We start from the raw sequence: 15,899 nt of genomic DNA on the forward strand, positions 1-15,899 counted from the left end.
CTAGATATGTTTTTGGCACTATAACTATTCTTATTACAATTCATACTATTACAATATTCATAGGTATTGGATGAAAGCTACACTTACGTCCAAATCCCTGTGGTCCGATATCCTCAACAAAATTTCTCTGATACATTCCTCAGGTAAATCGTGAAGCTTAGGCACTACTTCTGGTCCCGGCTGGAAAAGCAAATGTTTATTGTAATTTATTTGGAAATAAGACTATAGCAAGAGGTGACACAGATATTTGGTTCATGTTATTGTAGTTTGACATATACCTGGTTGTACACATGATCATGAAGAACGACCAGAATTGTACAAAATATGTCTGCACACGTACATATAACAAATACTCTACAAAATGCATATTTAAGTATACGTCTGCACCTCGTTTCGCCTTACAGTTGATTTCAATTAACGATCCTCATGATGAATCCCTAAATGCGGATCAATGGTAATAATAAACGGACTGTCTCGGTGGTGTAGTTGTATTACGGTACAACTGCAGTTCTGAGGTGTCGGGTTCTATCGCATGTCGGGCATGATATTGGGTTTTGCTACTCAGTATCAGCCAGGATTCTAGAATTTGTGCCCGATATGGAGATAGGCTTGGCCCCTATCACATAATGGGACGGAATACACACGGCGGTAAGTGAGTGCACCAGTTGCGCCTATGCGTAAGTCTTCAGGGATAAAAGGAGTGTGTGGTAATAATAAACCAATCGATATAAGTATTTGTGCATCAATTTCGTTCCTTCGCGATTCAATTCTGCGGTCCATTTTCGCTGTCGATCCGAAGGTAATAGTACGAACCTTCATTGAAATCGACCTCTAAGGTATAGTTGGCTTATTTACGTTTTAATAAACTATCACAATCCTAATCTTCGATCTGATCTCGAGTCAATAAACCAATCAAAATGCGTCATTTATCTGTATGTCAAAAAATATTTGCTCTGATTAGTCCATTTTGAGATAGATCGAAAAAAGCGTTAGGGATCATTTATTGACATAAATGTTAGAATGCTAGTAAGTCTAGAGTGTCTGGTCACATTACACCTCTTGTATACGAATAGCGTTGGCGATGCGGTTGATCCTCGCGATGGCGTGGTCGTGCTGCCCCCAGAGAGCGCGCGAGCCGAGGGGCCGGCCCCAGCACGCGCGCCGCTCCGCCTCGCGCAGCGTCGACAGAGCCACCAACAACGCTCGGAGCGCGTTTAGATTCTGCTGCGAGGTTGCCACTGGAATTAATATTTGTTTTATAACCTTTGCCCTGGAAGGTGACTGGTGAGATTTAAAGTTTGTGTTTAATTTAAACAAACAGCTCACTGGCCATTAAATATCTTCCGCGGATCCAAGGATGAGGTCATGTATTTACTAGATATTATCATCCGCTAGCTATTGGTCTATTTGTAGACCAATAACTGGTAGATGATAATATCTAGTAGGTAGACACTATGGCAAATTTGAAATGCTAAAATTTCAATAAGTATTCATAACTTAGGTAAAAGTATTTGTAGTTCTAAAATTATATTTCAAATATGCTAATGGTAATCAAACAGACTTCAATCTAGCTAATCTGCGCGTTAACACGGCCCTGAAACTAAAACAAGCTAACAACGACAATGATCGGCACACGCAAACATTCAGTTAATTAAAGAGACCATGCAATTCGATGTTACAATTATTATAATTTATCTTTTGCCAGTGTATTCGACCAAGGTATGTCAAATGTTTCTAGCTAACTAGAAGTATCGCACTTAATCTTAGCTCCTTTTATATTCTAATGTAAAAGGACCTAAGATTAAGACGGTGTGAAGAACTCAGAACTATCATCAATACTATGTTTTTAGCGTCTGAACCATGGGTCAATATGATGTGATTGATGTTCGACATACATTTACTGCGTAAGCATATTTTTCGATCTTTTTCCGGACAGGTATTTAAGTCACATGAGCGGCATTACAACGGCAGATGCAGCGTCACTTACAAGTAACGATCTACAGCCGACTTTAGACCATAAAACATGGACAAATCTGTTGAAAACTAGGAAATTAAATTTTCTCATATCTTCCCGGGTAACTGATCCATAGCTTCCCAAATTTACTTCGTAGCCTTCGACAACGTTTGAATGCGTTATTGACTATTATTAAGATGTTTACCCTGATCAGCTAGCTGCTCTAACATAGAGAGGAGTAGCTTCTGAGCGGCGCCTGGAAGATGGGTCAGTCGCTGGCCCCGAAGGAGCAGTTCCAGTAGAGCGCAGATGTAGTTGAACCTGCGCACGTCCCGGACCGCAGAGGAGAAGTCCAGTCTGCGGACTGCTTCTGACAGGCCGTTGAAGCCTGCAATCTGAAATATTTATAAGTAGGTATATTTAGCCTAAAATGGTAAAACAATAAATGCTTTATTCATCTCGTAGGCGAACATGGCTGCACTTATGATAGATAACATGTTTTACAGGTATATCATTTGCATCAAAAAGACCATGAAAAACTTTCTAAGGGTAAAGAGAAGACCCTGTAGTACAAAAACGAGATAGAATTCAAAAATATAAATGAGATAAGTATAAAAGTTTTTATGAGAAACCTTACTTCTCTGGTACATTTGATAGTGATGTGACAATGCGGTGGTATCCGCGCCACATGGTCGTTGGAGTTCTTGTCACCGTCCTCGCCTTCTTGCGACCTGTAACAAATAAATCATATTTCATTTCCGCTTATGCTCGTTAATGAATGCTAAGTATTACTGGCTGAGTGAAATACTGCAGTCGTGATACTAATAAAATGTTAAATTTTATTATATGGTAATTGCAATATAATCCGCGAATTTCGCTATATCTACAGCATAACACCAACCGTGGAAGGAAATAGTCATTATAATTATACTATTTATATACTTATTGTAAAGAATATCATCAGCCAAACCAGCTTTCAATTCAGGGGAATAAATATTTTTTTTATCCATCGACGCGAAAATTTCATGTAGATAACTGGTAATACCAATAATCCAAGAAAAGTACTACAAATGTAATATGTAAATTTGAATCAGGGGGGCAACAAAACCTTCTCCCCGCCCCCTGCCTACGCCCTTGCCATCTGCTTTGTTTAAAGACCCTTTAGACACGCTAGCTTTCACATTTCTGATGTTGGCTCTGCTGTCATAATTGACAAGCGTGGCGTGCACACGGAAATTACCGCCATTATTGCGGTTTCCATTACCATTATTATAGAATAACTTTTGCTTGCGGCTCTACTATGCTTTTTATTTCCAGTATATAATGAGGCCCAGATTATTATGTGAAAAATCCTTTACTAACTTGTAAAACCCCAGTTGAAACGGATTCAGCGGTACAAAAGATTAGTCCAGATACACAGAAATAAGATTTTGCAATACTACGTATTTGGTCTTGGTAAAAGATAAACAAAAAAATAATTATAAATCATATACCTTTTAATTGGAATATAATACGATAGAATAGAAGAAAATTTTAATTTTCAACTGTTTCCTTAAACATAATTTCAGTTTGCTTTGAATATAAATGGGTATGTACCTAATTAGATATGTAAATTTTGTTTATTTAACCTTTGACAATTTAATGTCTAGACGGAGTAGCGCGGTTTAATTACATAAAACAAGCTAGTGAGCGTCATAGATCCATCCAAGGCCATAAATTAAAATGCATTATTTGTATTTCTTTCTTTATAGTCTATTTGAAAATCTAATAATACCTAATCCTTTGCTATAAAAGCTATTGGTTTATCGGTTAATGGCGAGCGTGGAAAAATCTCGAAATATTGGTCAAGCGAAATAGGTCAGTGGCTTTGTTAAGCTTGACCTAAATCTGTTGTCCAGGTTAGTGAGACGCCGCTGTGTTAAATAATATGCGTGCTCGAGAGCTCTTCCAATAATGGTTATTTTTGTAGGCCTCTAGTGTTATTTACAAACGCACATATTTATAACCTACTTCTAAATGTGGTGTAACTAAAAATGCGGTTAGTTTCTTTTATACAATAAAATATATTTTTTTTGACAGCTTTTACTATAAATAAATCCTAGATCATATCTCGTAAGATAATAAGATTACACATCTGATTTGTGAAGTTCCTATTATCATACAATTATGAGCAGTCATAAATCTCATCACGCTTAAGAACACCACAATTATTAATTTTTGAGATTTAGCAGTGCAGCGTTTTTCTCCACAAGAGATTGGATATGAGGTCTTTCAATTATAAACAGCTTACACTGTGAATACCTATTTGTCATTGCTCCACGGATCTAGAAAAAGATGTGGATGCCAAAAACTGTTACTCGAACTAATATCGTTCAGAGATGGAACTTAGACCGAATCTGAATCAAATAAATATATATGCCGATTTGAAATTCGAATTCGCTTCCCAAACTCAAAAGTGTTTACACTTTAAATTAACAGCCTCCTTAATATATTTCACTGACGGTCCTAGCATAAATTAAAACGCGTCTGCATTTAATCTTGTTGCAACGCAATTTCCCTCGTATTTGGGTTTCTGCAATGTTGAATTGAATATAACCACGCTTTGAGATATTGTTTGTATGGCTAACTCCTCTGAGGATATAGTAGCTTCAAGAGACATTTATCTTAGTTATATTGTATTTAAAACTGTCTCGCGTGAAATATAGGAGCACCGTGGAAAAGCCACGAGACGACGCAATTTGCAAATTTTTGATCTAAATATGGGGGTCCATTGTAGGTAAGTATTTGTTGGTAAGCAGTGCTGAAAAAACTAGTTTTACAGAAAACCGATGTGAATTAATAGTTTTTCTGATCAGTTTCAGTTCGTTAGTGTAGTATCAAAACCATATATGAATGTGTTTATTACACATTTCATGGAGGCTCGACGTGCTATACGTCCATATGCAAGCTTCCAAACGATAGTTTTTGGACGTCAAGAAAATCAAATAAATTTTATAAGTAAATCTTTGATTTTAAATCAGCCAACTAGCTTTTTTAGTGAATGACGAGACGAGCATGCCTCATGCTGATAATGATATAACCGTCCATAAACAATATCAACACCATACAGAACTTTGAATTACGAATTACTTCGTGGGTCTCAACTGCGCTTGTCACCCGGATACATATGACGTTAAGTCTCATGATGCCTAGTAATTACGCTTGACATTCGTAATCCGCATTCAACATTTGCGAAATTTTCTTTTCTTAAATGCTACTGAGACATATCATTTTGCCTAGAACGCAACAATGCGTGAGCGCATGGCACCTACGATCTTAATATGGCGTTCGATTTGTACATGAGTGTGCATCTATCTTCCTTGAGAATCAATACCATAATGCCTATAATGGCTCTATTACTTTAAAAATAACTAACAGACTTAAAATAAGACCATAACGATGTCCATTAGTATATTTTATTTAGCTGAGTCATTTAGTTCGAGTTATGAGTACTCTTTCAATATTTAAGTTAGGTAGGTACGTGTTATTTCAGATATTTGGAAATGGGGCCGTTTAAAAATGTTATGAAATGTCTCTTTCATTAAAGTTTTCCGAATGAAGTTTCAACATTTCGAATGCATTCGTTACCTATGTAAGTAGAATTTTATTCGTTAATTTTAGAGCATGTAAGAGTGATTAATTTTTTGTAATAATTTATGTTATATTTATGTACTTCTTTCGTAACCAGCCAAATGAATCACATCAGAATACAAGATCTAAGAATGGCATTGGTCAGTACTATGCTGGCATATTTGTTCAAATATTTGAGCAATTTGGTAAAAGCAATATTATCGAAGTTTATGAACAAAGTTAATCTTGGATGGTTCAAATAAGATGGATATTTTGACAAATACACAAAATGTAGTTAATTGCTCGATCGTCCTCAAACATATTAAATATTCCATAATACTATCTTATGTTAAAAAATAAAGTATACAAATATATAGGTAAGTACGATCCTTTGTGAGTATAGTTAGAAATGCTTTTACAGTTATTTTATTTACATCTATATATATAAAAATGAATTGCTGTTCGTTAGTCTCGCTAAAACTCGAGAACGGCTGAACGGATTTATCTTATCTTGGTCTTGAATTATTCGTGGAGGTCTAGGGAAGGTTTAAAAGGTGAGAAAAATTCGAATAATTGCCGGGAAAATCCTCAAAACAGCATTTTTCTATTTCCCATACAAACGTTTTCTAAATAAAATGGAGAGTCAATTTGTAATTTATTACCGCTGCATAAAGTTCAAATTCGCGTGCGCGTTGGAGGATCTAATATCGCGTTCTGAAACTCAACAAATGTGAAAGTGAATCGCGAACGCGACAAAATTGCATAGTCTCAAAATGCATAGTACATAAATAGTGGTCGGCTTCGAGAAACTCAATTTTAGCTAACTTCAGTTGTTAATATAATATATAACTCAAAGGTGACTGACAGTGATATATCAAGGAACAGCCCAAACCATTGGACGGATCGGGCTAAGACTTTATAAAAGACATAAAGCTACTATGACGTAGGCATCCCCTAAGAAAGGATTTTGATAAATTCTACCCTTAAGGGGATAAAATAGGGGATGAAAGTTTGTATAAATGTTCTTAGATTTTCGACTGATTGAACTGAAATTATAGATTGGGGATAAAATTAGTTTGAACCTATAAGTACCGGGAAAATATGTAGCAAGACTTTTATCAAACAGTGGAATTTTATCCTGGAAAACACATTCACGCGGGCGAAGCCGCGAGCAAAAGCTAGTAGTAAATAAAAAACATTATGTTCCATATACAATATAATATTGTTTAAAAGATGCATCTCGTCTTAGATCCCACGTCAACGACCTACGCCATTACACTAGCCTTTCAAACCACCCAACATTGGCAGATCTCTGCCAACCACTGGCGCTTATAAAATCTAAACTAATGAAAGGAAATCTACAGGTCTTATGGACTGGTCGTGTTGTCGAGTGAATGTACAGATGAGTCAGTTGCAACAGAATGGTAGTATAATAGAATATTTAATGTTTTTCTTATGTAATTTATTGTGTTTGTTTCCATAAGTAATTTGATGGAGAGTTTGTTTCTTCATGACCGTAGATATGGAACTTGGGGAAAATGTGAATATATTGTGGTTACAAAAAAGGTTAGATAGGTGTTGATCCTTATTCTAATTATGTTTATTCCACTTTAATGTGGAATCCGACGCGAATATTACAGAAACAGTTTTTAGTTTTAACAAATGGCGACCGCTTTTCTGACGTTGTCAAACTTTGGGAGATTCAAACGCAGGTATAACGTATTGAAAAAACCCACATTGTTCTTGTCGGTGTATATTTGGTTCAAACAGGCTGACAAGCAAGCATAACAAAAATACTTCGTTCTGATTTGTCAATTTTTGAGATAGATCGAATAAAGCGATTGGGATCGTTTATTGAAAATGACGGGCCTCACAACCGCCGCTTATCTATTCGGATTGATGGATTACTTTTAATCTGTGATTGCTATGCTATGCCAAAATGAACAATATGTGGCGGCACAATTAATTGATCACGTCGGGGTCACCACTGTAGCGGCGTATATAGATTGTCGACGCTGTAGAGGAACAGATGGTTACATTCTTCTATGGAAGGGGAAGATTTTCAGTCAGGCAGATGTTGCTTGTGACTGGCCGCAGCCCCTCCGACGGTTCCTATTCGGAGGTGATATATATGCAGCGCGTCGCGCAATATTACGTCGATCATCTTGTGTAGTTCCAGTGATTTTTTAAGTTTACGCGAATGTTAGACATTTAAATTAAAGCCTTCAGTCCCCCCGTGAAGGCTGCAAGTCTTCGAAACGTCGGGAGAAAAGTAAAATATTAAAACCACGATAAAATTCGTAAAATAGTTTAATTTAAATAGTTCCGGTGATTTTAACGAGTTGGCGATATACACTAATTGTGCCGCCACAAGTATAATAATGATGAAGCCTTTATATTGATCTCATAAATTGGTTATGTCGATCATATTTAGTCGGAGTCGTTGAACTCACGGCTATATTTTTGAATTGGCATTTATTTTGATCTGGCTAAAAGCTTTGATGTTGCTGAGAAGATATTGAGATAAATAATGTAGATGCATCGTTATTAACAACGGTATAATAAACAATATTTTATTAGAAGGATCAATTGGGTTATTAGAAACTTCATGTACAATATGTAATTGCATTATAATATTAAATTATGAGGAAATAATCATCGATACATATCGCACTCTTAATAAAATAATGACCCATTCCAAAATCGCCAATTTGTGGGAAACGTCAAGCAACCAATTTCTGTTTGCGATCTTTTAGTCTTTTTCCCATTTTTTTTTCATGATAGCATGATAAAGTTTCAATATTTACCTATCTTTAATAAGCTCAATTTTATGGTAACTTAAAAAAAATAGGTAGCAAACAAAAATTAGTTTTCCGACGACTCCCACAAATTAACAATTTTGAAATGGGTCATTATTTTATTAAGAGTGCGATATGTACTGCGTACTAGACAGTTCATCCTGTAGTTACCCTCCGACTACACACAAGATTTTAGACAGCTTAGGTACTACTACTATATTTTTTTCCAAAATATGCATGTACACGGAAGTTATTTATTTTTCTTATTTTTCTTTTTATTAATGATGACTATCGCGCTAGATTCTCTCTGAGACGTAATTGAACGTATTGCTTACGCAGTACGACTATCACGCTGAGATCTCTAGGTCGAACTCCGGGCCGGGCAAAATTATATAGGGTTTTCAAATAGCGAAACGTGAAATTTTCCGAAAACCCGACCCAACTACGAATAATATACATAAATGCTTTCTGCAGATCGTTCTAATAAAAGAAGAATAGAAATGGAACCGGCACGAATCGGGTTAAATACGGACCCTTCGCCATTGGAGTTTTCTGTTTTTCATAAACTTGGGTGCTAACCTAAAAACGAATTTCTGTGGCCAAAGATAACTCGTACCATTAATTGGAGTATTTATTGGCGCCAAAATTTCAATATTCATTTGCAATGTAAACTTAGACCCTTATTCATAGACGTTTTTTTATCTAAGGACGGAGTAAAGCTGTGATAACAAGTCTGTTTCTCAGTACTGTATAGTTTTGTTGTATTTCAATTTTAGCCAATCACAACGGCCCTATGTCTACGCACTGCGAAGGCTGCCATGCCGTCAGCACTAAGAAACAGACTTGTTATCACAGCTTTACTCCGTCCTTAGATAAAAAGCGTCTATGAGTAAGTCGGTTACTTGACAACGATGCAATTTACATTGCACTTTCATCGCATTGCATTATTTCACTTATTAATTATACTAGCGAAAATAGTAATATCGCGTTACATAGCGAAAATACGCACCATCCCATGATTTTAGGTATTACATGGAAAAAACTGGCAAAAGTGACCGAAATGTGGATTTCCATATTTCGGTCACTTTTGCCAGATCCATGCATTTGCATATGTCAATATAAAAATACACATAATCCACATAAAACCTATATGTTAACAGTGTTATACGTATTACGGCGTGTTAATTATTATAGCACGTTACGTGTGAAAGCGTTTGAGATTTCACTGTCACTCCATATAGCTCAAGCGTTGTAACGAAAATGAAAGTAAATCGCGAATACCCGCGCAAATATCACGACCGTAGTGTCCGTTTAGATGAATTATTTTTTATAACTTTATATCTATGATTACTCTACTGTTTTTGACAAAGCACTAATAAGTTTAATCAAAAAGCAATCGGAAAATAGTAGTTTCAGTTCATAAAATTATAAAATATATTTTTTTAATTCAATTCAAAGTTTCGACTTTTTTTATCTGTTTTACAAATATTCGAAATGAGTGCCGCGATGACATGACGTCTTCAGGACAGTAAACTACTTGAAGTGTCAATACGCGTACCTACACTATTGCTAATTGTACGAAATAGACAAATTTTTCGGACAATAAATTTGGATCTCTTCTCGCAAGTTGTAACCAACCTTTCCCCATAGTTACTTATATCAGTTGGCACTTGAATCCACATTTTTTTCGGCGTTTTTACACTAGTATTCCCTAAGATGTTTTTATTACATAGATACGTTGTCCGAGCTCAATACTGGCAAGACAAAAGCAAGGTAATTACCCGACATTCATTTAGTCAACCTCCAACCACTGTCGCGGCTAGTGGGCTGACTAACTTTTTGTATTTTTATAAATAAAATGCCTTCCTGTGTTTTTAGACGATCTACAAATTATACAGTATAATTTGTAGATCGTCTAAAAACACTCTACTCACTTTATACTCCAACTGTGAATGAAAAAAACGTTTCATTTTATACCTTAGTAATAAGTATACACTATTTAACTTATTTTAATTCTAATAAATGCATTTTATTCAACGGTCATGGCGACGTGACTGTCAACGCTCGAGCCCATTCGGAATCAGTCGGGCCGTATCAATGCGAGCTGCTAGGGCTGTGGTAAATACTGCGCTGTTTTTAGGTGTAATTTTGATAGTCTATGACGCGTCTATTTGTAAAACATCATTGAGTATTCTCACATTCAGGAACCAATGATAAGGATAGTAGCTCATATTAATTGTAATAATTTCCTCTTTCTCTATGCACAGCGTTGTTACTTGACGTGTACTGTCGAGATGACGTCAGCAACGTGGCCTCTAGCGTTTTCGTTTATTTACGCAGGAATATTTAAGTGTAATATTTAAATGTATTTAAATGGCACTTATTGATTGAATATTTTTTTTTATAAAATTTCTAGTGATATTTTATCACCTTAAAATTAATAAGACACTTTTCAAAAATGAGTGTAATACCCTATTTTATAATCACCTCTTATAGGTTATCGTAAATGGAACACTGGTCGCACTAAATATAAAATAAGAATATTTCAAAAATAGAACGAGCGATGCGCGTTTGTTTCATCCATAATGTAAAGATCTTTTAATGCATTTTAATGATTGGCCATGTGGGCCACGTTACGATGGTGTTGCATGAACTAGTTCTTATATTCCGGATCGGCGCGCGCGCGTTGTTAACGATCAGTCCAATATAGCAAGCAATAAGCGCCACCTCTCGAAAACAGTTTATTTCGTGTAATAGAAAGATGTTTAAAAAAAAACTTAAGGCAAGTAAAGTTGTATGTGTTTACCTAATTACAAATTTACTAGCCTAATACTTCACATTGCTTAATAGGTTAGTATATTGAATTTAAATGTGGTCTCTATAATATATCCAATATGTATCAAATTATCTCCTCAATACAGAATGCATTCAGAGCTGGGCAAAAAATAAGTTATGATTTAATTAAATACAAAATACAATCTCATCTATCGTCAGCCGACATTTTATTCGACCCCACTCCACTTAGGTACAATCGGACAAGTTCGTGCTAGTACACTTCCAAACACATTTTGCTTGACCGGTCTAATGTCCCGAGATATTTAGACACGCCCCTGTCTCATATTTCACCAATTACGACAGTTTTGGAGATGTGCGAAAGGAACAGCAGATAACTATTATTGTTTACTTTAGTTGTATTTTACTGATTGACGACGCGCACGCAACTATTGAGTACCAGTAGTATTTTGTTCACAATTATTTTTCGTTTACGGACACCGATATCTTGCCACTACGTAGACTTATGTTCGTTTACTGGACTCTTAATTACTTAGTCGCCGACCCGTCATGTGACTACTGCACCATGGATTATATATTCCGGGAATTAAATATTACAGTAAGTAAATCAGTCATACTATACTATATAATATTTTAATATTAATTTTAACTAGTGGACGTTAATATGCGTGGGAAAAATATCGTCAGCGCAGAGAACTAATAATTAAAATTTTGCAGTTTTGAGAAAATCGCGGTTTATGGCTTTTTAATTATTGGTCATCATAATTAATTATATTTAAAGCCAACATAGACCACCTTTTTAAGCTCTTTTTAAATATAATTATAATATTATTGAGTTTTGATGAATACTTATTCCTTTAATTGTGTAAAACAGACTTCAATATGCTACTTATTATATTTTATATTAATCCTTAAGTTATCCTATCTATCGTAGGGTCAAATATGATTACTGTCATTGGTGTGTTTTTGCCAAAAATTAACATAGTGCTATTAATCATACTTGTAGTAATCTATGTAGTATGTTATTTAAGTTGCTTTACGTATAATCAAATGTCAAAATATTGAAAAGAATTATAATTGGAAAACTAAAAAGTACTCAATGCAAAAATAAACTACTTCGACGGGTATACTCACTATAGTTATAGGTGTTACCTATCTTTTCTTGATCTCAGTTAAAAATTCAGATTTTTCGATATTGAAACAGCAGTAGCATTAAGCGTAACTTTTACCGTCGACTTTTAATAGTAAACTCTAATTTAATGTTGGGAATATATTAAGACAGGCCGGTAAGCCTTTTAGTCCAGTCAATAAGCTCAAAAAGGTGTCAATTTATGTATTATAAAGATCCAAAAATATGAGTGATAGCTCATTCGATTTGGATAACATGACGTCTAGAAAAATAATCTTTAGTGTTCATTGGCACTTAAAAATACAATTGTTATTAAGAGGATAAAGAGGTTCTTCGATAACTTAAAAATATTAATATTTAAGAAATAAGGAGGAAATTTCCAATTTAAAGAAGTCACGACGCCCGAAATTCTATCTCCTTTATTAATAATTTTATTTAATGCCAAAAATATAGACGAGTATAAATAATTTATTGATAGGTGATAATTTGTTTTATTACAGTAATATTGCATAGCCAACATTTTTATTGCTGCACATGTGCAGTTTAAAATGTGTAAAGATTTCACATAAAAAGGGTCTTTGTTAGAGGACGACATTTTTTATGTTTTTGTTAACCCCAGTTCCACGTCGACGCCTTTATCGGAAAGCGGTGTCCATTGTTTATTGAATTTAGACGAGTTTAAAGATTTTTAAGTAGTGGTATTACGATTTCTTACTAGAGTAATTAACTATGTCGGCGCGTTTGTAAGATCCGCTTATAGACGTTTAAGTTCCACCCAGTTTAACCCAGAGGTTTCTGTTATTATTGTTTCTTTTACAACTACATAATATGTAGCACTGAATTAAAGTAGAATTACAATCCGATTTAATGCAAATTTGGGATTTTTATCTCAATAAAATGTGTGAAATTATGGAAAACAGGGCTGATTTTTTTTTACTTAATTTGGATTATTTCGTACTTGACCCACGTATTTTGTGTCGGCCGCACTGGCGTTCTGCTCCCATATAAATTTTATTATTTTGGCACTGTAGTCATTACGTTAAAATATTATTAGAATAATAGATTTTAGTAATTAATATATAAATTAATTGTATTACAGAATACCACTGTCCCTCGATGGATACACTAGGATACGGATGAGAGCTCCATCGCTAACCGATCCAGAGCACACACTCTACTCAACCTGCCTGCTGAGCGTATCAAACTTGTAATGAATACAATTAAATCATATCACTGAAGTAACAAAAAATGTGTTTTATTTACATGGACTTTCTACGAAATTTCATTTTACATGTGTATCTCATTATTTGTTGGTGTTGCAAATATATTATCTACTATATTCGATTTAAACTTTTTGATAATTATATATCGTAGCGATATGTGCGTGAGCCTCATCCACTGTTTCACAAAACGAGCCTATTGGAAATAAATAATTTTTATTTGAAAGATTTGATTGTGAGATTTAAAAAATATTTACTTTAAATATTACACTTAAAATGAACTCTGCAAATATAAACGTTATTACATTTGGAAGGCATCCCGAAAAAGTTAAGTAATCAAAAATCTTGTTTAGTTATCTCTGAAAATAATTACTGCGAATAACATTTTTTCAAATTTTCTTATTTTTAAATTTTTCCCTTTATATCCGCAAATGATAATAATAACACTTACTTATGTAAACAACAGGTAGTTATATCTTTTGACGAATCGTGAAATTATTTGTATGAATTACTCAGCCATGACTTTTCTTTCTTATTTTTCTTATCAATGAAGGGTCTAAAATTATTATTGTAATGACTCCAAGTTACTAATTTTTGGCACATTATTATTCAATAAGTTTGAGGTTGGTTGGAATTTATTCGAAACAAAAAACCAGCGCCCATACAAAAAACGGACATGTCCTTTAAAAGTAAATAAAATGTTCAAAAAGCATAAAAAATCAATAACTGTAAGTTGATTATAGACTTTGGGTTTTAACTCAGCGAAAACTAAATAATTGGTTAAAGAAAGTAACTAAAATTTACAAACTGGACATGTGCAGCAATAAAATGTTAGCCTTGCAAATATTACTGTAATAAGAATTCAAATCAACGCCTACACTTATAATCTTTAAATGCCTATAAATTCAATAGCATAACAATCGACTCAGTTTAACGATAAATGCGTCCACGTAAGACCGGTGTCAATACAAACATTGATAAAAATGCGCTCTTTAACAAACCATTTTATGTGATATATTTATTCTTTCAAAACAACATCTGCGGCAATAAATATGTTGGCCTTTCAATATTACTCTAATAAAAGCATATTACCGCCTACACATAAAATCTTTAAACTCGCCTCAAATTCAATAAATAATAATCGCTGCATATCGATAAATAGTCAAATTAACTACTTCAACAAGGTGTTAAATAGTTCAAATTAGGATGAAAAAAAGGTATTTCGTTATTAACTCAAAACTATTCATATTTAAGATAAAAAGATCATTAAGAGGAAATAAAAAACAATATCTCCAAGAAGCTAATAATTTTAGGTCAATTATTTTAACTTTAATGTTAATACATATTTGTAAATACAGAGATTGGAATAAAATGTTATCGTCTAAGTTTTGAAATTAAATAAAATAACAATTCAAATAATGAAATCTATTAACTATGATTTATTATTATAATATGTATTATTGAACGAATTGAATAAACTGAACAGTTTAAATTTTTACGATTCAAAATTCAATCATAATATTATGCAGCCATTGAATTTATTTAATAAATTAATTATAGACTATCTCCCTTATTCATAGACGTTTTTTATCTAACGGCCGAGTGAGGCTGTGATAACAAGTCTGTTTCGCAGTGCTGACGGCATGGCAGTCTTCGCAGTGCGTAGACGTAGGGCCGTTGTGATTGGCTAATATTGAAATACCAGCAATAGCAATCACAACGGCCTCTATAAGCCCCTACTCAGTGCTGATTGGGCACTGAAACGAGCTTGTTATCACAGCTTTATACATCGCCTTAGATAAAACGTTTATGAATAAGTAAGGGTTTAAAAGAGACCGAAAACTAAAAACGGCTTAAAAAGTAGCTAATCATAATTTACTAACAAAATATAGTTGTTGTGACAAATATGGCGGAAATTGCTTTAAAATGATTATTTTTGAATACAACATAAAGTTTGGTTTGTTAAAAGTTAAAAAGAAGGTAATCAGGCACATAATATGATATAAAATAATTAACATAATGTCGTTTCTTATTTATTAAAAATAATAAAAAAATTTAACAATAAAAACACTGTAAATCGCGATTGTCTCCAAACTTTAAAACTTTTGTTATTATTACGTTCTTTACGCCGCGCCGACGTATGCATCTTACAAGTATAGGAATTATCGTCATAGCATAGACGTGCGCGCATCAATTTTAATTTCATTTTCTATTATACACTCAGCAGCGGTTCGGTAGTGTTACGTAACGTCATTGCAGGTAGCCAGTAGGCCTACGACTGATATCGATCTATGCAATCGATCCCAAACCCCGCCTCCCAAACGTAGTAAAACAAATTTGCCAAGTTATTTTGACCCTTAGGGTGGTCGACCGCGAACTTTGCTGATTGTACCAAG

The 15,899-nt window shown here is 34.2% G+C and overlaps 1 protein-coding gene across 2 annotated transcripts in view; it reads right to left on the reverse strand.

Annotated features, from left to right (window-relative positions):
- The window catches only part of LOC115450106 (F-box only protein 32), a 62,566-nt gene that overhangs the window by 4,357 nt on the left and 42,310 nt on the right, over positions 1–15,899 (reverse strand). For both annotated transcript variants that reach the window (XM_037438997.1, XM_037438996.1), the window contains 4 exons: positions 2,592–2,685; positions 2,160–2,349; positions 1,057–1,238; positions 88–180 (listed from right to left, as the gene is read on the reverse strand). In XM_037438997.1, coding sequence (XP_037294894.1) covers positions 88–180; positions 1,057–1,238; positions 2,160–2,349; positions 2,592–2,685 — 559 coding nt within the window. The remainder of the gene's footprint in view (positions 1–87; positions 181–1,056; positions 1,239–2,159; positions 2,350–2,591; positions 2,686–15,899) is intronic.

Source organism: Manduca sexta, chromosome 15 (assembly GCF_014839805.1).
Source record: "Manduca sexta isolate Smith_Timp_Sample1 chromosome 15, JHU_Msex_v1.0, whole genome shotgun sequence".
NCBI lineage: Eukaryota > Metazoa > Arthropoda > Insecta > Lepidoptera > Sphingidae > Manduca > Manduca sexta.